General features: G+C 36.2%; 1 protein-coding gene across 1 annotated transcript; it reads right to left on the bottom strand.

The window, feature by feature from the left end:
• Positions 1 to 7,423: 7,423 nt before the first annotated feature.
• Positions 7,424 to 11,784, bottom strand: LOC139877361 (protein NUCLEAR FUSION DEFECTIVE 4-like). Its single transcript, XM_071864782.1, has 2 exons — positions 10,509 to 11,784; positions 7,424 to 7,980 (listed from the first exon to the last, which is right to left on the bottom strand). Exons 1-2 carry the CDS (start codon positions 11,636 to 11,638, stop codon positions 7,563 to 7,565), a joined length of 1,548 nt encoding a protein of 515 aa, XP_071720883.1. The 5' UTR covers positions 11,639 to 11,784; the 3' UTR covers positions 7,424 to 7,562.
• Between the last annotated feature and the right edge of the window lie 12,273 nt (positions 11,785 to 24,057).

Here is a 24,057-nt window from a genome sequence, read left to right as displayed (position 1 = left end):
TACTATAAGTACTATCAAGTATCAAACGATGCTCTTTCCATAGGGTACCAAACCCTTTGGAATTTGTGTTGATCACCATAAATTTGATCTACTCAAAAGTCTAATGGTTTGTTTATGATTGAACCTTCAGTTATGTTGGATTGTATGAGACTACATCTATATCAGTGTTTTGGTGAATTTCAATGGGTTTTTGGGTCTGATTTCTGAAGGGCCACAAGGGGAAGATCGTGTATCACAAAAAGATATCTTTTCTGAATTGCCACATGAGATATCAGCTTGCAAGTTGAACTTTTCTACAAGCTTAGATAAGTAATAAGTAAATAAAATGTTAAGATGTTTTTGTTCGAATAAGGTGTGTGAGGTTTTGGGACATCACCCACTAATAGTAAATGTTTGAACATGTTATCTTAAATTCCAAAAGTAGAGTGTATTTATGAACTTAATCGATACTGAACATTCCATTTTATGAATATTGTTACTTTACAACGAATCTTTTGTACCTATAGATATGCATTTTTTGGTTCTACTTTGCTTAATAACTATATAGAAATATTATCTGAATGTCGAGGTTACTACAACACATGCAAAATAAAAAAATTATTCACATTACTCACTTAAAACCAATACATGCTTAATACAATAAAGTAGCCCCGCGAATTCGCGGGCACTAAGCTAGTTTGTAAACTTTATATAAATGATTAGTGTGTTAACTGCTAAGGTTGTTGGAAGCTTCGACGAGCCCAACACACCCACTATAGAGGATTTAGATTATACTACACTCACTACACCAACACTTTGATATTGATTAGCCTTTAATTTTATGAATTCTTAGTGCACAATAGTACTTAGGCGACAGTGTCGACCATATATCATTTAGGCGGTATAACCGACCATGTATCACTTAGGCGGCAGAGCCGACCATATAATAAGAACAACACAAGTGCACTAAGAACTTAAATACAAACTAAGGTTTAACCGGGAAAATTAACAAAGAACACTTTTATTAATACAAAGAAACAATTACAATATTATGGACTCAACTCACACTCTTACTTCTTCACAACTTCTACTTCTAACTCTTCTTCACTTCTTACTTCTTCTCTACTTCACACTTCACTTACTCACTCCTTACACAAATGAACTACTCATCACTCATATTTATACTACCCCATGGAACATTCTAGAAACTACATATTTCCAAGGATAAATATCTAGATATTTCTCACCTACAAATATCTATATTATCTAGATTTTTCTACATATAAATATCTAGATATTTCTTTTACATATTAATATCTAGATATTTTCTTATACATATTAATATCTAGATATTTTTCCATACATATTTACAAATTTCATATTATTCCAAATTTGCATTGTATTTTAACACTCCCCCTCAATGCAAATTTTCTTCCAACGATGACTTGCAGACCATTCCAAGTGCTTCTCTGAATTTTGTAAACTTTGGTTTACTTAGGCTCTTGGTGAATATATCTGCAACTTGTTCATCTGTCTTTGTTGGCATCATCTTGATCTCCCCTTCAAGGACCTTCTCGCGAACATAGTGATAGTGTACTTCTATATGTTTTGTTCTTGCGTGAAACACTGGATTCTCTGCTAGACGTATAGCTGATAGGTTATCGCAGAAAAGCTCTACTTGATAGTCTGTTGATTGATGAAGATCTTCCATTAGTTGTTTCAACCATGTAATTTCTTGTGTTGCTGATGATGCCGATCGATATTCCGCTTCAGTGCTTGACAAGGATACTGTTGGTTATCTCTTGCTGCACCATGATATTACTCCTGATCCAAGACTAAATATGTATCCAGTTGTTGACCGTCGTGTATCATAGTCTCCAGCGTAATCGGCGTCACAATATCCAGTCACATGACATTCTTTTGTTTTCTTGTATAAAATACCAAAGTTGATAGTGCCTTTAACATACCTTAAGATGCGTCGTACAACATCAAGGTGAGGCTTATTCGGATTGCTCATGTATCGACTAATCACTCCAACTGCATAAGATATGTCTGGCCGGCTTAGTGTGAGATAAATAAGACTTCCGACCATCTTTCGATACATGGTAACATCTTGAAGACTTTTTCCTTCATCTGCTCGTAGTTTTGTATTCGGATCCATTGGGGTTGAGATAGGTTTGCAATTAAGCATTCCGTACTTTTGTAAAAGATCTCGCGCATATTTTTGTTGTCCCAGAAATAATCCTTCTCTTTTCTGCTCTATTTCGAGTCCAAGAAAATGTTTGAGTTCTCCAAGCTGCTTCATATGAAATCTGATAGACAGATTCTCTCTTGTTCTTTGGATCTCCTCATAGTGATCTCCCGTGATGATTAAGTCATCCACATATACTAGCACTATGGCTAGTTTTCCTTGATCTTGTTTCACAAATAAACTAGAATCTGAAGGAGCAACTGTGAAACCACTTTGTACCAAAAACTCACCAATTTTACCATACCAAGCTCTTGGAGCCTGCTTCAAGCCGTATAATGCTTTCTTTAATTTGCAGACATGGTCATGATGGATCTTGTTCTCAAAGCCTCTTGGTTGCTCCATATAAATGTTTTTGTCAAGTTCTCCATGTAAGAAAGCGTTCTTGACATATATCTGCCATAACTTCCAAGATTTTCTAGCGGCTAAAGCTAGTAGAGCTCGAATTGTTGTGATCTTCGCCACTGGACTAAACGTTTCTTCATAATCCAGCCCATATTGTTGAGTTCTCTAGCAACAAGTCGAGCTTTATACCTTTCAATGGATCCATCTGATCGAGTCTTCACCTTGTAAACCCATTTACAAGATATTGGTTTTACATCTTTTGGCTTTGGAACTAAACTCCATGTCTGGTTTTCTTTTAGTGCATTAATTTCTTCTTCCATCGCTTTCTGCCATTCTCGACTTTGCGCAGCTTCTTCATAAGTAGAAGGCTCAATAGGTATTGATTCATCTACATGAGCAGCATTGGCATACCTTGGATTAGGTTGTCTCGGCCTTGTTGATCTCCTTAATTCTTGTGCATGCTCCTCGACTTCCTTTTGGCTTGGACGAACCTCCTCGGGTATAGATTGATGTACACCAGTTTTCCATGAACTCTTTTCCTTAGAGTACGAACCTTCTCCTTCTTTTATTGGAACCAATATCTGCTCTTTAGGTTCTTCTTTTTCTTCTGGACCTTCTTCTAATCCATGAGATTCTGGAAGCTCTATCTTTTGAGGTGACCACCATGAAGAAGCTTCATCAAATACCACATTTCTTGAAGTATGACACTTTCCAGTATTTGGATCACAGCATCTCCATCCTTTTCTTGATTCATCATAACCGACAAAAATGCATCGAATTGCCTTCTTATAAAATTTGCTTCAGAGATGATCTGGCACGAAGACATAGCAAACACATCTAAAAACCTTGAGATGATTGACGGTTGGCTTGATCTTCCATAATCTTTCATATGGTGAAATATATCCCAACTTTGTTTGTGGGAGTCTGTTAATCACGTATGAAGCCGTCCTCATACATTCGGCTCAAAATCTTCCTGGTACATTCTTACCATGAAGCATACTTCGACAAGTTTCAGCAAGATGGCGATTCTTACGTTCTGCCACTCCATTCTGTTGTGGAGTATTAGGGCAAGTTAATTGCCTTCTGATCTTGTGCTTCTCAAGATACATATTGAACTCAGTCGATAAATATTCTCCTCCATTATCTGTGCGTAAGCACCTAATCTTATTATTGAGCTCACTTTCTATCTTCTTCTTGAACTCTTTAAACTTCTGAAAAGTCTTCGACTTTTCCTTCATGAAGTAAACCCACACATACCTTGAGAAGTCATCAATGAATGTCACCATATACTTCATTCCTCCAAGTGATGTTTGTTTCACTGGGCCAAAGACGTCTGAGTGTATGAGCTCTAATGGTGTCTTGGACTGATGTTGTGACTCTTTGAATGGCAATTGGTGAGCTTTTCCAAATTGACATCCAGCACATATTGTATCTGTTCGGATATCAATTTGAGGAATCCCATTTACTATGTGTTTCACCATCATCTCCTTTAACATGTTGTAGCCCACATGCCCAAGACGTTCATGCCAAAGATCAGCCGTCTCATTCTTTCGAGTCTTATCCACATATGCTGTTTCAGCAGATAGTACATAGACCGACTCTATTCTTCTTCCTTGCATAATTGGATTGCCAACCACCTTCACTCTCTTGAATACGGACACATCTTCTCGTCCAAAGAGCACATAGTTCCCTTCTGCTGTTAATTGTGGTACTGACAGTAAATTCTTCTTTAGGCCAGGGACAAGATACACCTTCTCGAGTTGGAGCTTATGAGAGTCGCCTTCATTTGGAATTATTGTCTTTCCAATGTGAGAAATAGACAACCTTGAATTGTTGGCTGTCAACACAACTCTCTTTCCTTTGTAATCCTCCATTTCTTGCAGCTTCGTCCCATCGTTGGTCATATGATTTGAGCACCCAGAATCGATGATCCAATCATCTTTGTAGTTTATTTTTGACTTTAAAGTTGTTGTAAGAGCTTGATCATCTATGTCAGCTTCAAAAGAGAGTCCAGCTTCTGCATCCCATGTTTCCCCATTAATGGTTGCTTCGAATGTGACCTCTTTCTTCTCATCTCTTGAGACGGCCACATTTCCTTCAAAAGTTCGCCTTCTGAGGAATCTACAATTTCGAGCAAAATGACCCTTCTTGCCACAATTGAAGCATTCACCATTCTTTCTCTTATCATTTTTCCCATATTGTTGGCAATGATCGCTTCTTCCTTGTTGAGCTCCCCCTGAAGCGTTGCCTTTTGATTTTGGGTGGCCCTTCCACCCATATGTCTTACTTTCTTTCATCGCCTCTTGTCTTCGATATGTTGCTTTCTTCTTATTGGTGAAGAGTGCATCTTCTCCGCCTTTTATGGTTACTTCATTCATCTGCTTGGCTAATGCCTCTTGATTAGCCAATAAATTCTCCAGCTCTATTAATGATGGTTGAGTAGGCCATCCTCTCAGAGCGGCTATAAATCCATTATACTCGGACCTTAAGCCGTGGATGATAATTCTCTTCATCCTTGCTTCACTCACTTTCTCTTCAGGAGCAAGTTGAGATATCTCACGGCAGATAGATTTTACCTTGGTGAAATACTGAGAAATAGACAGACTTCCTTGTGAGATACCTGCGAGCTCATTTTCCAAGAGCTGGAGGCGTGCTTCATTCTTCTTTGAAAATAATTTTTCAAAAGTTTCCCAAGCTGCCTTTGGTGTTTTCTCGTCACGGATGTGCTCCAATAGATCCTCCTCGATTGCAGTCTTCAATATAAATAAAGCCTTCCCGGCCTTGACGTTCCATTTTCTCAAGGCTTCAGCATTTTCTTTCGGTGGAGGCGTTGTGTCACTGCCAGCAACTATTTCCCATAAATCCTGTCCTTGTAGGTAGGATTCTATACAAGTCCGCCAATAACCATAGTTGTGGTTACTGAGACTCCTGATTCCACTGCTCGTACTTGCAAGATCTGCCATCATGACGTCCAACGTCCAATAAGCTTGGTCCCAGACCGATGAGCTTTCACAGTTCCTAACTGTGCTCAGACAGAATCTCCCTTAGGGCCTTGGTGTTAACAAGACGATGTAAACGTCCAACGTTTACCGATGAGTACCTCCACTAGCAATGGTCCCGAATGACCCACTTTGATACCAATTGTTGGAAGCTTCGACGAGCCCAACACACCCACTATAGAGGATTTAGATTATACTACACTCACTACACCAACACTTTGACGTTGATTAGCCTTTAATTTTATGAATTCTTAGTGCACAATAGTACTTAGGCGACAGTGTCGACCATATATCATTTAGGCGGTATAACCGACCATGTATCACTTAGGCGGCAGAGCCGACCATATAATAAGAACAACACAAGTGCACTAAGAACTTAAACACTAACTAAGGTTTAACCGGGAAACTTAATAAAGAACACTTTTATTAATACAAAGAAACAATTACAATATTGTGGACTAAACTCACACTCTTACTTCTTCACAACTTCTACTTCTAACTCTTCTTCACTTCTTACTTCTTCTCTACTTCACACTTCACTTACTCACTCCTTACACAAATAAACTACTCATCACCCATATTTATACTACCCCATGGAACATTCTAGAAACTAGATATTTCCATGGATAAATATCTAGATATTTCTCACCTACAAATATCTATATTATCTAGATTTTTCTACATATAAATATCTAGATATTTTTTTTACATATTAATATCTAGATATTTTCTTATACATATTAATATCTAGATATTTTTCTATACATATTTACAAATTCCATATTATTCCAAATTTACATTGTATTTTAACAAAGGTATGATAAACAAATTTATATTTTTTGTATATTTGGTTGGTTGCACAGGAAATAGGAGACTTTGAAAGTGAAGAATTTGGTTTTATAGTTGAAAGTTAGAAGCCCCTTAGGCGGGTTAAGTAACGACCTGAAGGGTTAACTGACCCATTTAGGAATTATTTGTAGAAACTGTGGGTTGAAATGGGCGGGTCGGGTTGGGCTGACTATCTATTGCTGCAATCGTTACTAATGAATGTAACTATATCTAGTTATGATATACTCCATAATGTTTTGTTTTTTAGGTCAACGTAATAGCAGTTAAGATACATAGTTTTAGCAGTATTATTTTCAGGTAAAGTTTCATTAGCTCTTTAATGAACACTACTTGGGCCTGTGAACGCGAGTTGTTGGTTCTATAGATGTAGGTTGGGCGACTCTTTTAAGTGCAATGTTTTGGTTTGTATTAAGGTCTTGTTTCAATTGATGTATTAAAACAGACGTTTTGGGTCTAGTAAATTCCCTAACACAATTAGATTTTCTAAATCTGTTTTAATTTTAATTCATATTTTTCGAAAAGGAAAAATAATATATCTGATTTCAGTCAGATGATGTCATGATTATCCGGTTTGCTAACTTGTTAATAAGAGAAATGACAAATGGGTAAGAGTAGAGACCCAAAGTTGATTTTGACTTGTAGTGTGAGACCCGAACCTTAACAGAAGGCAAGTCACCCAAACCTTAATTTTGACTTTTGGTATATTCTTCTATTTATAGGATAGCTTGATTGAATTATGCCAAACATTTACAACGAAAAAAAGTTAAGTCTATAATTTAGTTTTATATTATACAAATAAAATGCTACAAACAAACGAAGTCACCTTCATATTTCAACTGTTAATTAGGCCACATTCACCCAACCATGTGAACATCAACATTTTAGGTAACGTTTCTGTTTATGAAACTAATATATAAACACATGTTTATTTTCGCATCAAGTTTTCAATAACGTTTAATATAAATTTTCAAGTTCCGTTTGAACCGTTCGACTGAAAAGAACATATGCTAAACATGGCTATATTAATTGAAAAGCAAAAACAGATACCTACATATACAAATTCGATCATTATACGAAGGTATATATACGCTTTATGTATCGGAAAGTAAACTTAAGCTATATTTTAACAAAATCTACATAATCTAAGTCTTTTTTGTTCTTAAATGAAGTAATATAGCTAAAATTGTCCCTAACAAACAAAGACAGCCCCAAATTATGAAACTTGTTTCATAACATTTGATCCCCATGCACTTTTCTCCATTATGGTTCGCAATAAGTCCTTGTTTACGATAAAGTAACGCAGCCATATCTCCAAATAAAAACGACCCTACTGGGATATTCGTGACCAAAACGTTATGGTTCACACCAAAGTTCTTGGCACCAAAAAGCTCGGCGGTTGTTGAAACAGAAATCGATGTGATTGCGCCAGTGCATATCCCAATCGTCGCCGTGCTTATGTGAAGACATATGTTATTGTCGTTGAGAAGTAACAAAAATGCTGATGTCATTGGTACCATCATGAGTGCTATCAGTGCTGGTCTTGAAACTTTGCGTTTGGTCCTGGAAGATAGTAGTAAATCATTCATATGGATTCAGTATAAGTGAAAGAAAATCAAGACTGGACAAATCATTGCATGTAACCATGTCAAAACGCATAAGATATTCTCTGTTTAAGTTACGCTAAGAAGATAAGTATTTTTACTCAGATATACGCGGTCTAAATCGACGAATCATTGTAAAGGAGAATGTATAAATGAAGTTATTTCGGTATATTGTATTTAAAAAACTTTAGTAGCTAAAATATATTTATAATTTATTTCTATAGTCTAAATTGCATCTAATATGTTTCAAACAAACAATCCTAAATTCCTAATTGATTCTTTCTTGGGATTTTAATATCTTTATAAAAATTACTTCCTTCTGTCTCAATTTAATATTTCTCATATAAAAAACACACCGTTAAGAAATATGATCATCATCTTTTATATTTTTTTGTTTACTTTTCTGCTTTGTCTCTTTATTTTTACCAATTTTTTTTTATTTTATATGCATAAATTAAGAGTATAAAAGAATTTTATCTTATTATTCATATCTATTAAGTGAGATATTAATTAATTGAGACATCTCAAAATGAAAAGCAAACCTATTAAATTGAGACGAATGTATGTATCAGATTCAAATTTTACTAACAACATATTTTAGGATAATCAAGAAAAAAATCAGAAACAATCACCAGATAATCTAGTTAGACCACAACATGCAAGTGAAATACTCACATTCTCCGATTAACTATCCATTTATAATGAGTGCTTTTAATAGTATAAGTTCATGATCATTCATGAATGAGAGATGGCAAATTAAATGTTGATTTAATATGTAGGGAAGGTTTGGTAAGATATCAATTTCATATTCTATTCTCATGAGAGATTTAATGTTAAAAAAATTTTAACATTTTTTTAGTATTTAGAGAAAGAGATGGGTAACAACATATAGTTTACTCACCATTTACTGGAGTAATAACTTGAATTGGAAAAAAATTATTAATTTACTTGTTTATTCGTTCTTTATTCGTTTGTACGTTTGGTAAGAACGTTGGTTATGTAAAATAAATGAGAACCAAAAATAGTGGCTAAAATGAGAGTGTAGTTTGAATTATTTTCAACCATAACATTCCATGTCAACATTAATGCGACAATAAATATATATGTATGTACAACACGTCCTTTTTTGGGAGTATAACTTGTAAGGTTAATTATTTTTCCACGATATTGGGTTTATAGTTTATGTATTAAGAGCCGCACATTTAATTAAAACTTATATAGTTCGATTATTAATGAAGCAGCTGCATACATCATGTCACTAATTAGCGATCAAGTGTATGGTGTGAGTTTTCTCTAGTTAGATTTTTTTTATTCATTATAATTAATTAAGTGCGGAAAAATGAGACTCGCGAATTATATACCCGATAAAGTATCAAAAACAAGTATATTTCGCTTTATTATTTGGTTTATGTTGCATCTCAAGCACCCCTTGATTGAAGCATACGAATGAAGTACGCAATTTAGAAATAAGATTATAAGAATAAGAATATAAGACTAACAATATATTCACTTAATAAAAAAAAATAACAAGCAAATAATCTCTATGCAGTTATGAAAATTATTGTTATTACCCTGATATAAAGTACTTATATTTATTTTCAAAACAACCAACAAAACCTATCATGATCCTATGATATTAATTTGTACTATTTTATTTATTGTACATGAGTCCAAAATCATGTGATGTGTTTGACGTACCCATTTTTTATTACCCCTTTTTGTCTATTAAAAAAAAAAAAAAAAAATCCTGTTCCAATTAAATTTTTGAGGTCCTTTTTTTCAAATTTAAATTTAAATATTTTTACTTTATGATATAATATTTAATAATAATTATATGAATGAATTGAGTTTTAAATAAATTTTTCATCGGTATAATTTTTATTAAGTATTTTATAACACGAATAAAACAATTTAAAGTCCAAATTGATGGATAAAGACTTTAAAATTAAATGAGACACTTTTGTAGGACGAATAGAGTATAATTTTAATTAAATAATTAGCAAATTTTGTCAAATAGTACGTGATCGACAAAAAATACGATTTAAAAAATTGTATGTAACTTAATATAATATTGTTGACTCTAAATACTTAATTAATTACAGCTAATCTACTCCCATGCACATTGTTCTCAATAGATTAACTATATTTAGAATTACAGCTTTATGGCTTGATTGGTATAATCGAACAATATACCCTTTTGGTTATTTAACCTATGTTATTCAATTATTCTTAATGACTTGACAATAATCTACTGGATTCTATCTAAATGCAAACACTTATTGTTGTCGCTAACATTAATATAATTGTACATAACCATTAATTATTTATTTTGTAGGTATAGTTATTTATTCTACAATACTTTTTAGCATATTAATGACAAACATTACATTTACTAAAATTTAAAATTTACGTGTCCTAAAAACATTATAGACAATATGTATTTAAATTATAAAAATTTACAAAATATATATATATAATAAAAGGTACCTTGATATATGGTAATCAAGTAAGCAAGGAAAGATACGGCCAAAGAATCCAAAAGAAGAAGCTAATGACACCAATGAAGAAGTTTTTGAACTCCCACGAGACTCAACAATTTGTCCCAAATTGTTCAAATACACCATCCCAACTGTTGCACCAAACATATACACAAAAAAATACAACCAAAAATTCAATCTTTTTATCATAACTTTAGCATCAATTTCTTCATCATGATTAGGCATAAACACCCCTTCATCTTTCACTCCATTTTCATTTACCACTCCTTGATTTTCCTCAACCATGCAACTTTCATCACACACTTTCTTCCCATAATTTCTTATCATGCATTTATTGTCCCATCTTTCTCTTAAGTTTTCCATTAATGGGACTACTAATAGTACCACCAAAAACATTATTAAACCAGACAAGATTATTAATGGAGTAAATAGTCCTTTTCTTGATCCTAAACTTGTAATCACAGCAAAAGTTCCTGTAAATATTGTGATTGAAAAGATGAAAAGAAACCCATTTGATAAACTCCTTGATCTTGGTGTAGTAATCACTCGAACTAACGGTGAAGCGATTAAACAAACTACAAGGGGTAAAATGCAATTCAACAAAAGATATGACCTTGCTTTTTTGATAGAAGATGATGAATCAAAAAACACATCAATTACATCAGTATAAATCTTTGCACTTAACCCTTGATAACTAGTCGATAAACCGACTGCTAATTGTCGATCAAATGGGAAATTTTGTATCGCGATTAAGTAACAAACTGTGTTGATCCAACAAATACTATTTCCAGCCAAAGCTGTTAACAAAAAAACAAGTGTGTAGGGTAAAGATGATACTTTATTTGTTATAAGAAAAAGATATTGAACACCATAGCCAATGAACCCGAGTGTCGAACCGATTAAAAGAACGAGCCATAAAGGGAGATAAACAGCTGCTATACCCGATAAAAAACCGAATAATTTGCCTGCATCAGAAGCAAAAGCTAAATTGTTGAGTTGAAGTTGTGAGAGTGAAAGAAGTAGTTTGAGATGAGATGAATAAGATGGGAAATTTGTGTTTGTTGCACTTATGGATTGAAGCCAAATTATACCAACTAAACTTAACCATTGAAGTACCATTTTATGAGCTTTAATTCTTGACTAATTTTGATAGTTTTCTTGAATATAATTAAGGATTTTGTAAGGTTTGTGTGTGTGTTTGAGTGTGTGAATATTGGTATAAAGAGTGAGGTAGAATATGTGGTCTTTATATATGGTCACCACCATTTGTGTTACACATATGGTGTTTGTTATATGAATATGAAATTATGAATGCATGAATTGGGTGTATTTATGGAGTTGCATACGCAAGGATAAAAGCGTCAAAATCATTTGCATTCGTTCATGTTATACTAACGCGTGTTTGGATCTATCGAAATTATATTAGTAATAATAATAATTTAAAAATATTTAGTTTAAGACCGTTTGGAAAGTGGTTATTTTGGTTTAATGACTCACTATTAAAAAAGTGTATAGAAGATTAATTTGGAAAACAGGTGATGATTTGCTACAAGAAATCTTACTTCACATTATAAATGATAGCGGTTCAACTTATTATAATAAAATTAAATTAATTCTATAATTTAAAATAATTACGGACCTATAACTAAATACGTCTCCTATTGAACTTGCGGTCATAACCCAACGGTTCTCCCCATGTACTTTGTGTCATGGGATAGGGAAAGGTCATGAGTTCGATCTTTTGGGATGACATGATTGTCTTTAAAACAATTGAACACCAATAATGGTGGTATATATTAACCCTATAGGGAGGTTTTACCGGATTTGTTCACGGACCTCTACTCAGGAACACTGCCCGAATGGATGTGTTCCTGGGTACCGTCGATCGGGTTCGGATATTCGCCCGAACGTGCGTGCTACGTGCAAATGATGAGGGTCGTTGAAAGAAATGATCTACTGATTCCAAAAAATCGCCGTTCAAAAAAAAAATATGTCTCCTATTAATTGTTACCTGATAAAAAACAAATAGTTTAAGAAAAGCTGACAGTCACATTTACTTTGTCTTTACTTTACAGATTTACCCTTTACTTTTTATCTATTTTTTTCCCCTACATGCATAAAGTAATGGTATAAAAGAACTTTACCTTATTAGTATGGAAAAAATGATTAATTTGAAACATTAAAAAAAAATACTAGACAATAAATTAGGGACAGAAGAAGTATAAGAAAACTAACTTGAGACTATCAGGATAAAAAAAAAAACTTTTCTCTCAACCTCGTTTTTCCCACCCATGCCTTTGATTTGAATTTATTTTCCCCACCAGCAACCATCATAAACCACCAACATTCACCCCAATTAACCTTTTTCGACCAACGCTTTCTTTAATTCCTCCTTCAATTCTTCTTTAACCACCTCATTTCCTGTTACTTAAATGGATCCCTAAACCCTATTTGGTTCCCCTTTTATAACCCTCACAACATCCAATTTCCCCCCTCTTGAAAATCACCACCCTAAAGACGCAAATGTTATTCGAACTTCAGTTTTGTCTTATCAAAACCCAACCTCAAACTCTACTTTTTTTCAGTACTTCTCAAATATGGAGAAGATGCTAATCGTTCCAGATCGGTGATCGAGGATGTTCGGACCAACGAATGACTACTGGATAATCCTTTTTCCGGCTTTCAATATAATGAGGGTAATACGATTTTTATTGGCCGACTTGAGAGGACTTGTACTAGACACATGACCGAGTCAAAATTTGGAAAGTTTAGTGCGATTTGGGAAATTAAATTTTGTCGAGAAGATAGTTTCATTGTGTTTTCTGATCCTGCGAGCGTTGTTGTTACTGTTAGGTCGATGAATGGTTCACCTCTGTTTGGGCGCCTCATCAATGTTGGGTGGCTGATTCGTAGAGGAAACATGACCTTCTCTGGTCATGCCCGCAAACCCGTGATGTAATACCCCATAAAATAACCCTACAACTTTGATATATTTAAGATATATGTTTTGAAGAATAATTATTTATAAGTAAATAGTCACTTATATCATAAGTTTAATATAATTAATTATATCCTAAGTTTGTTTAACAATAAGTTAACATAAGTTGTAAGTAACATAAGTTGTAAATTAATTACATTGTCACATGATTAATAAATTGTAAGTTTATCTTTTTAATAAACTTAAAGTCTAGAACTTTCATTATTGATTATTTTAATACATATCTAGATACATAAAGCAACTTTGGATTACACTTTCAAAGTAACTCTTATAACTTATAAATTAACTACCATTAATCTTCTAAATAATAATATTTTAATATATGAATACTTGAAAGACAAAATAAGTGAGTTTTAGAATAACTCTTCCATCTTTTCTCTAACCCAAAAATCCTACACATTTCACTTCTCAATTTGTTAAGAGTTTGATACATTATGGTGTGAATTCAAGATTATTCTTGTGTCCAAGTTTAAAGGTAATACATCTATCTTTTGTTCCACATTACTAAGAGTATATTTTTAATTGTCTAAACTCTATATTTCTTAAATAAAATCACATAAAAATCATGTCAACATTTTGTTTATCAATCATACTTTTGGTGCTTAAAATATAACTAAAATAATGGAGTTTTGATCAAGCTTATAAATTTATAATAATAAGATTAAATAATAGATATATTAGAATCATATGACAATACTATAAAATAAAAGTTATTACATACTTCCTTCTTAAATGTGTTTTGTGATCATATTTTTGTATGTGTTAGATTCATTTAGGTGATCGCGTTCTTTGGTGGTTCTTCCGTCTTGCAATTATTGTTATTGGAATAAGGTACGGATATTCTAGGTGGTACTAGGATCATTTCAGTAAATTCTTTCCTCTCAAAACTTTGTTTGAATTGTGTATAAATCTTATTAGTATGACATGCTTATTTGAAAAAAAATATTTTATTTAGTAGCCTTTGAAGTGTGTATATTATATTTTTCTTATTTGATGATTCGTTATGTTTGTTAGTCTATAAATTATGTTATGATTTTCCTCATTTTGATGTACTAACGAGGTTGCTAATTGTGTTTGATATTTGAGGAATCATAATATTTTGGTCTTTAGAAATTGTGTCAAAACCGTGTCTCAAAATGTCAACCAAAACAGCCCAGAAAAATTCAGCCCCTGAAACTGTCGCGAAACAGTCCCAAAGTGTCGCGAAACAGCCTGAAAGTGTCGCGAAACAGCCTGAAACTGTCGCGAAATAGCTGTCTAGAAACTGTCACGCGATCAGCCCCTAATTGCTGCTATTTCAGCCAGAACACAGCCCCGAAATGTCCCGAAAAGTCCGGTAAAGAACGTGTGTGTAACGACCCTACCTTTTTCGACTTATGTTTTTACTTGTTGCTTTCACGAAACTGCATATTTGTGCGTACTGTGATAGATTATATTCTGGGATCATTAATTATGTTAATTACTTTCGTTAATGCCTTGCAACGTGCTTTTAAGTTCTTAATTACTTAACGTGATCCTTGATTTCATTTACGACCGTTAGTGTCACTTAAGGATTAAAACGAGATACGTACTTGGTACATGTTAAAATTTCATCATAATTGGAATATTATGACTGCGTAAACGTAATTGTTAATTATTAATGGCAATTACTTGGTTTTATGGTCCCTTAATTAAGCTTAGTGTTTACTAAGGCTTACTAGTCACCTTAATGGACTTTATCTTAGTGGACTTCCAAGACCCACCCTACTTACTTGATGGGCTCACTTAATGGACTAGTTAATGGACTAATTTAGCCCATTAAGCATAAGACAAAACCCAATTAGTTAATTAGACAAGATTAAGCATGCTTGGTACCATATGCTTATACACTTTTTAGCCTTTTGTTCCATGCCACCCAACATGTACAACCACCACCATGTACCACCATCCAATAGCAAGCAAATGGTCCTCCCCCCCCCCAACCCCCCATGCTAACCGTCGGCCTAAGGGTCACCACCAACACCACCACTTCATTTTAAACATCTCATTCTCATTTCAAAAACACACACACTTATTCTCTCAAATTTCTCTCTACTTTTCTCTCATCCTTTCTTGAAGAAACTTGAAGGTTTTGATTCTTTTTCTCTTCTTTTTCTTCTCAAAACCGTAGCATCATCATCATCATTGTTATTTTTGGATTTTGGTTTTTATAACTTCAAACCTCATGTTATCTTGCAATCTTTGATCTCTTTTATGATAAAGAAGCAAGAACAAGGATCAAAGCTTTGTAGCTTTTGGTTCTACATGAACTTGTAGCAACTTTTAAGATCAAATTACTTTATGATCTTCTTCATGTTCAAGTATTGAAACTTTAAAGTTCATTTCATGAAGATTCGAGTTTATGACTTGATATCTTTTTATATAAAGAATCCTTACTTGAACTTGTTTATTTTTGACTTTAAATCTATCATTTATGTTTATGGATTTTGATTTGTTTAAGTGGCTTGGTCAAAGATTACTTGTTAAACTTTGATCTCATAAATCTTGTAACCAAAGTCTAACTTTGAAAGTTCAAGAACAAGAAAGTTTAAGCTTACTAGTTTACAACTTTCACACATGTAAGATTGATCTAAGATATATAACTTATGGTCATCTAACTTGTTAAAAGAAGAATTCATTTATTTGTGTTCACTTTGCTTTACAAAATCTAAGTTTCATAGCTTATGGTTGTGTAAAGTTGAAGGTCTAAGTGTTTTGACTTAGGGTTTCACCAATAACATAAGATCTAGACTTTTTAGTCTAAGATCTTTAATATCTAGTTAAAATCTAAGCTCTCTAGCTTAAGGTCTTGATTATTTAGTTGATTCAAAGTTTATAGCTTTATAAGACTTGTATTTGTGTTGAAACTAAGAAAAGTGATGCAACTTTGGTTCATCACCTTGCTCAAACTCTCACATGAGTTGTGTCTTAATTGTTAGTCTTGATTGTTGTGTGTTGATGGTAGAACCTTGGTCAAAAGTGATGCAAACACATCAACGAGTTGTACACTTGAAGTTATAAACATTAAGGATGAGAACAGTGATGAGCATCAAGCACCAAGAATCCCACCGGAGCACATTGCTTACTGTTTTCTGGATCTGATCACTCACCTGGGCTACTGGAAAAGTTGATTTCCAGATATTTTGGTTTGAGTATATGACTTTTCGTTTAAGACTCGTCTTAATCCGATATATGGTTTAGGATTTATAGCCTTCCGAAAGTCACTACGTCTTTGTAACGTTGTGCTGAAATTTCTGACCTACTCACACTTAAACCGTCACCACGGTCAAAGGAAGATGGGTTTGGTTCTGAAAATTGGTCAGTGGTTGGAGGACTCATATACGGAGCCATGGCCACTGACTACGCATCTTTTTGATTTGTATAGAGGTCTTAGCAACTGAACGAATTCAGCCTTTGTTTCGATCTCTATTCTTGATTGAAACCTACTTTACTATTTTTGATTGATGATGAATGATGATGATACTTAAGACTTAATTTACGTACTTTCAAACCTTTGGGAACGATTTACTGACTTAGTAACTTTTGACTTAGGTTGAGGACCTTTCGGACCAACTACTTACTTACTTATCTCGTATCAACTTTTACTGCTTATTCACTGTGAGTTATAGCTTCCCTTTTTACTTCAACTATTTTTGGGACTGAGAATACATGCGCTTTTTATGTTTTACTTACTAGGCATGAGTACTTAAACTTTTATATGTGTGGATTATATAACGGCATAAACTTTCCCCTTAGCTCGGTAACGTTTAGTCATTGGTTTTTGAACCGGTGAACGCGAATCTTAGATATGGATCCATAGGGTTTGACATCCCCACTCGGGCTAGTTGCGCTAGCATTTAATGGGTGTTTAATACTTCGTAGACTTACGCACTCGCCAAGTGTACTTTTAGGGGGTGATATTTACGTTAAGTTAGTTACCAAGTGTCCACGGTTAAGCATATACTTTTCATACTATTTTGAATACGAAATCTCGTGGCCTACATTACATTATTGTTACAATTAAACTATAGCTCACCAACATTCGTGTTGACTTTTAAGCATGTTATTTCTCAGGTGCTTAGATGTTTGATGCTTCCGATGTATTAGTCTCGCTGTTTGACTTGCTGTGTAGACTCCCGCTGCTTTTGTTTAGAGATGTCTCTGCATGAAACTTTTACTTTGCATTCACGAACTATGTTACTTTTGAACAATAAATTTGTAATGACCTTTGAGTCTCGTACTTATGTTATTGATTTCTATTCGTAGAAGCACACTGTCGTTTGTAAAACATTTGACGTCGGTAAAGACGGTACCCCTTTTTATGAATGCAAACCTATTTTAAAACAGCATATAGTGTTTGACTTTGTAATGATCCTGTTGTTGATGATCCGTATACGTTAATTATATACGGGGCGTCACATTTGGTATCAGAGCATTGGTTGTAGGGAATTGGGTTGCATTAGTGAGTCTTGACCGAGCCAAGTAGGATTCGCTAATAGGAGTAATATACAACTTGCTTGTTTACCTATTTCTGCTGAACTTACTGTATGCTACTACTTACCTTACTACTATGAGTACTTGCTGTATGCTACTTCTTATTCTCGCTACTGCATGCTACTATCTGCTTTCGATTGCATGATACTTTTGTAGGATTTTGTTAATATTGCCATGATATGTATTGCTAGGATGTTGTAGTACCTAATTACGTGCTTGCTATATGTCTTACTGACATGGAAAAGGTTATTTTTCCTTGTCTAGATGTCGGACATACCGCCCGTTATCGTTGATTTGGAGACTGGCTCAGATTCGTCCGCTGCATCGCCTACCATTGTTGCTGACTCACAGATGCTGTCACCGCTACCCTCCGACGACTCTGGCGATTTACCTTCCAGTGGACTCGTGCTTGACCTTATGGACGTCTCAGACGGAGACGAGGATCCCGCGAAGATTCCAGCTCCACCTAGCCCTAGACTCCCGGGGCCACAGCACCATTCTGGTGGTACTGTGATTCCTGGGGGAAATGGGGACGGTCCTTTCCATAATGAGCATGGACATTGGGCTAGACGACTTATGACCACTGGCCAGGCGGATCCACCTTCAGATGATTCAGACGATTCATCATCCGATGACACCAGCGAGGAGGATTCCGAGGATGATTTCGAGGAGGACCCTGAGGAGGAGCCCGTGCAGCCACCCTCTACCCCACCGAAGAAGCGGTATCGTTTCGATGGCACTGTTATTCCAAGGGTTAACGGAGGTAGACCGTTAGTGGATGCACGTGGACAGTTGGTTAGGTTACCGCCCGTAAGCGGGTTGTGCCATATCCTGCTGATCCATTCGTGTGTAAGGCCACTCGTTATGCGCCTTCTACTTCTGGCACTGCATCGTCTGCACCACCGGCGCCATCTGCACCACTGGAACTACCTGCACCACCTGCCCCACCAGCATCTTCCACCGTCGAGGAGCTGACGAGGGAAGTGCATACCTTCCGTGCTCGGGTGACTGAGCTCGAGGACCAGATGACCCACCTGATGGACATCATTTACCCACCATCACCATAGGGCTATTGTATTAGATTTCATTATGTAATCCCGTTGGTAGTTTCATGTCTTACTCATGTATTGTACGAACCTTATGCGAATGTATGCAACTTTCTTATTAATGAATAGAACTTAATGTTGTTTAATTTTTGCACGGTTTTCTATTTACGCTACTGTATGATGATTTTGTGGTATATGTATCTAGTTTGCGTTACTTAATTACTATGTTTTGTGTTGATTCCATATCGGTTACCATATGCCATAATATTATTAATTATTGAATGCTGGATTTTGACTTAAGTCGAAATTTTTTTTAGAAGATCAATGGCAAACGGAAGAGTTCCAAGGGAAACGCCCACAGCGGCACAGATTGAGGAAATGATAACTGCTCGAGTAGCCACAGCAATGGCGAATGTCAACCCCCAAGCTCCATCGGCTAACCAGAACATTCAGAACGGATGCACCTATAAGGAATTTCAGAGCTGCAAGCCCCACAATTTCAGTAGTACTGAGGGGCCGGTTGGATTAACGAGGAGGTTTGAGAAGTTGGAAGCTGTATTCTGTGTGAGTAACTGCTCAGAAGTGAACAAAACTAAGTACGCCTCCTGCACGTTGTCGGACGGCGCTTTAACCTGGTGGAACACACTTGCTCAGGCTAAGGGAATTGACGAGACTTATGCTACACCATGGGAGGAGTTTAAAAGTGCTATGATAGAGGAGTACTGCCCCAGGACCAAAATTCAGAAGATGGAAGCGGAGTTTTGGGAACTGAAAGTTGTAGGGACTGATCTTGATGGCTATAACCGCAGGTACTTGGAGTTAGCTTTGATGTGCCCCACGATGGTTACACCTGAATTTAAATGAATGGAACGGTATTTGTGGGGACTTCCCAAGACCATTCAGGGAAATGTCACCTCTTCGAAACCGGCAGATGTCCCAAAAGCTATGCGCATGGCGCACACCCTGATGAACCAGATCACCCGCAAGGAACCAGAGAAAGCGAAATCAGAATCAGGAGCTAGTAATGAGAAGCGTAAGTGGGAAGGCAACAAAGGAAAGGTCTTTGATCAGAACCCAGCTAAGAGGCATGAGAGTTTCAAGGGAAACAATGACTGGAGGAACCCCAACCCGAACCCTAGCTGGAACCCTAACTACAAGGGTAGTCTCCCGCAGTGCAAGAGATGCTATAAGCATCATACTGGGTACTCAACGTGGTACGTGAAAAGTGTAAGAGGACTGGGCATATTCGCAAAGATTGCAAGATCACCACCCCAGCTATGAAGACAAACCCTACTGGACCAAGAAAGTGTTTTGAGTGCGGTCAGCAAGGTCACTTTAAGAATGAATGTCCGAACAAGAAGAAGGATGGCGGGCCAGCACGTGGAAGGGTTTTCAACATGAACGCCAGGGATGCCCATGAGGATCCTGACTTGGTCACAGGTACATTCACTATCAATAACCTATTTTCTTCTATCTTATTTGATACCGGTGCCGATAGGAGTTATGTATGTAGACATTTTTTGTTCTAAGATAGACTGGTCGTTAGTACCTTTAGACGAGAGTATTCTTGTTGAAGTAGCGAATGGGAAACTTGAGAAAGCGTACCAAATTGGCTAGGAGGTATAATAAACCTAGCTGGTGTGGACTTTGAGATTGATTTGATACCCATCAAGTTGAGAAGTTTTGATGTGATAGTTGGTATGGACTGGTTGTCCAAAGTAAGAGCAGAAGTTGTTTGTGGAGAGAAGATTATCCATATACCTCGCGAAGACGGTGTGCCATTGATTGTACACGGAGAGAAAGGTAGCCCAAAGTTGAACCTTATTAGTTGCATGAAGGCACGGAAAGTCATAAAGAAAGGGCGTTTTGCTATTCTGGCACATGTGAAGAAGTTAGAAACCGAGGAGAAGAGCGTTGATGATGTGCGGATTGTGAACGAATTTCCTGACGTCTTTCCAGAAGAGTTACCTGGATTACCGCCGCCGCGATCAGTGGAATTCCAGATTGATCTAGTACTAGGAGCTGCACCTGTAGCTCGCGCACCTTATCGACTTGCACCTTCCGAAATGCAAGAGTTGCAGAGTCAACTACAAGAATTGTTAGACCATGGATTTATCCAACCAAGCTCTTCGCCTTGGGGCGCTCCTGTTTTGTTTGTAAAGAAGAAGGACGGATCTTTCCGCATGTGTATTGATTACCGAGAACTCAATAAGTTGACGATCAAGAATCGGTATCCCCTTCCCAGAATTGACGATCTTTTCAATCAGCTGTAAGGATCAAGCGTTTACTCTAAGATCGATTTGCGATCCAGTTATCACCAGTTGAGGTGAAAGAGAGCGATGTGATGAAGACTGCGTTCAGAACCCGTTATGGTCATTATGAGTTTCTCGTGATGCCATTCGATTTAACCAACGCACCTGCCGTGTTCATGGATCTCATGAATCACGTATGCAAACCATATCTATACAAGTTCGTTATCGTCTTCATAGATGATATTCTCATCTACTCCAAAAGTGAAGCAGAACATGAGCAACATCTCCGACTCGTGCTGGAACTCTTGAGACAAGAGCAACTTTATGCCAAATTCTCCAAGTGTGAATTTTGGTTGAAGGAAGTCCAATTTCTGGGTCATATTGTGAGCGATCAGGGTATCAAAGTTGATCCCGCAAAGATTGAAGCTATCAGCAAGTGGGAAACCCCCACTACTCCAACTCATATCCGCCAATTTCTAGGCCTCGCCGGTTATTACCGAAGGTTCATTGAAGGTTTCTCTCTGATTGCACGCCCATTAACCGCACTGACTCACAAAAGGAAGAAATTCGTTTGGGCAACCGAGCAAGAGTCAGCATTTCAAACCTTGAAGCAGAAGTTGACCACCGCACCTATCTTATCCCTTCCCGAAGGCAGTGATGATTTTGTTACTTATTGCGATGCCTCAAAAAATGGTTTTGGGTGTGTACTAATGCAACGAAAGAAAGTTATTGCTTATGTCTCATGCCAACTGAAGATTCACGAGCGAAATTACACGACTCACGATCTCGAGCTAGGAGCCATTGTCTTTGCATTAAAACTGTGGAGACACTATCTTTATGGAACAAAGAGTACCATCTTCACTGATCATAAGAGTCTCCAACACATCTTTGATCAGAAACAACTGAACATGAGACAATGACGATGGATTGAGACGCTGAACGACTACGATTGTGAACTTCGTTACCATCTTGGCAAGGCAAATGTTGTAGCCGATGCTTTGAGCCGAAAGGAAAGAATGGTACATCTTCGTGTCCGAGCCTTGAACATCACCATCCATTTGAATCTCAATAGCCAGATCCGAGTAGCCCAAGATGAGGCTCTCAAAGAGGAGAATATTTCTCAAGAACATTTGAACATCCTCGTTTCTCGATTTGAGGTCAAGGAGACTGGACTCCGGTACTTTGCCGGAAGAATCTGGGTGCCTAGTTATGGGGATTTACGAAGCCTCATTCTAGACGAAGCCCACAAGTCAAGATATTCGATTCATCCAGGAGCCAGTAAGATGTACCACGATCTCAAGGAGCAGTTTTGGTGGCCTAATCTCAAGAAGGATGTTGTTACTTATGTTGTGAAGTGTTTGACTTGTTCGAAAGTTAAGGTCAAACATCAAAGGCCATCTGGGTTACTTCAGCAACCAGAAATCCCGCAATGGAAGTGGAAAATGATAACAATGGACTTCATTACAAAACTACCAAAGACGGTGGGCGGATACGATACCATCTGGGTTATTATTGACCGTCTTACCAAATCTGCACACTTCTTAGCCATGAAAGAAACTGATACGATGGAAAAACTCGCTCAGCTATACGTTGTAGCGAACCGACAAAAACGTCATGGACAGCGCCTTCTACTTAGGTCCCGTTACATGGTCATAAGTCTTTGAAACAACGTTTGACCAAAAGTATGTCGCATTCATTTCAAATGTAAAGATTGTTTCAAAGTTTACAAGAATAGTTCAACCACAAGTTACGTTATAAGTACCAATGAAACCTATGTGACACAATTTAAAAGTAGCCAAAAGACACTCCATAAATGCATATATATTCGACATCCCATGCAAGTATCAAAATAATGAGCGGAAGCATGTATCACATATCGTTCAAAGACCTGAGAAAAACATAGAAATCTGTCAACGAAAACGTTGGTGAAATCATAGGTTTAAGTAAGTAAGTGAGTAAGTAAATGAACCACAAGATTTATAATATTTCAATAATAGTAAACCATTCCAAAAATTGTTATCACGAGCACCCAATTATCAAGGCTTAACTTTCCTTCCATAGAACCCCATCACAATAGTGTTAGAACATACACTGTTTCTCAAAAATATATTTCATCCGAAGTAACGGTAGCGAACCTTCCGAATGAGGGTTTTTCAAACCCATATGGCCATACAACATAAGTTCTCACTTACACCTGGCAAGTGTAACTAATGATAATCGAATTGAGGATTTTGTTCTAACTCGTATGTAGAATGTTTGTTTTCATACTTGTGTTCACTTTGTAAAATGAAACGTTTATGTTTTCTCATTCCAAATGTAAGTTTAAAAGAGTAAAAGTGGGACTATGATCTCACCTTAAGTGCACGAGTAATAAAGTACTTCACAAGTAAACGTGTGCAAGGACAATTGCTAGTCTTGACCTAAACAAGTAGGTTGTATCAATAACGGTAAACACGATTGGTCAAAGTGCTCAATTAGTCCTATGGCTCGTTACGACTCGATAAATATAGCATGTGGGTCAACTTGTCAAGTTTAATGCAAGATACAAAGATAAAAGCAAGTTAGAATGATTGCATAAGTATTTGGTTAAGTTTGGGCAAAAGTCAACTTTGGTCAAGTCAAAGTCAACGAAAAAGTCAACACGTTCGGATCGGGTCCCGAACTATTTTTCTAAGTCTAATAATCATATATGAGCATGTTAGAATAAGTTTCATGTTAATCGGAGGTGCG

This window comes from Rutidosis leptorrhynchoides, chromosome 11 (genome assembly GCF_046630445.1).
Source record: "Rutidosis leptorrhynchoides isolate AG116_Rl617_1_P2 chromosome 11, CSIRO_AGI_Rlap_v1, whole genome shotgun sequence".
NCBI lineage: Eukaryota > Viridiplantae > Streptophyta > Magnoliopsida > Asterales > Asteraceae > Rutidosis > Rutidosis leptorrhynchoides.
Note: the sequence above shows the minus strand (reverse complement) of the source record. Positions and strands in the feature narration are given on the sequence as shown.

Bases quoted from the DNA above. Each gene is read 5' to 3' on its own strand.
- LOC139877361 (XM_071864782.1), bottom strand. From the start codon at position 11,638: ATGGTACTTCAATGGTTAAGTTTAGTTGGTATAATTTGGCTTCAATCC. The intron at 7,981-10,508 runs GTACCTTTTATT...ACTATCTTCCAG, and splicing joins CTTGATTACCATATATCAAG to GACCAAACGCAAAGTTTCAA.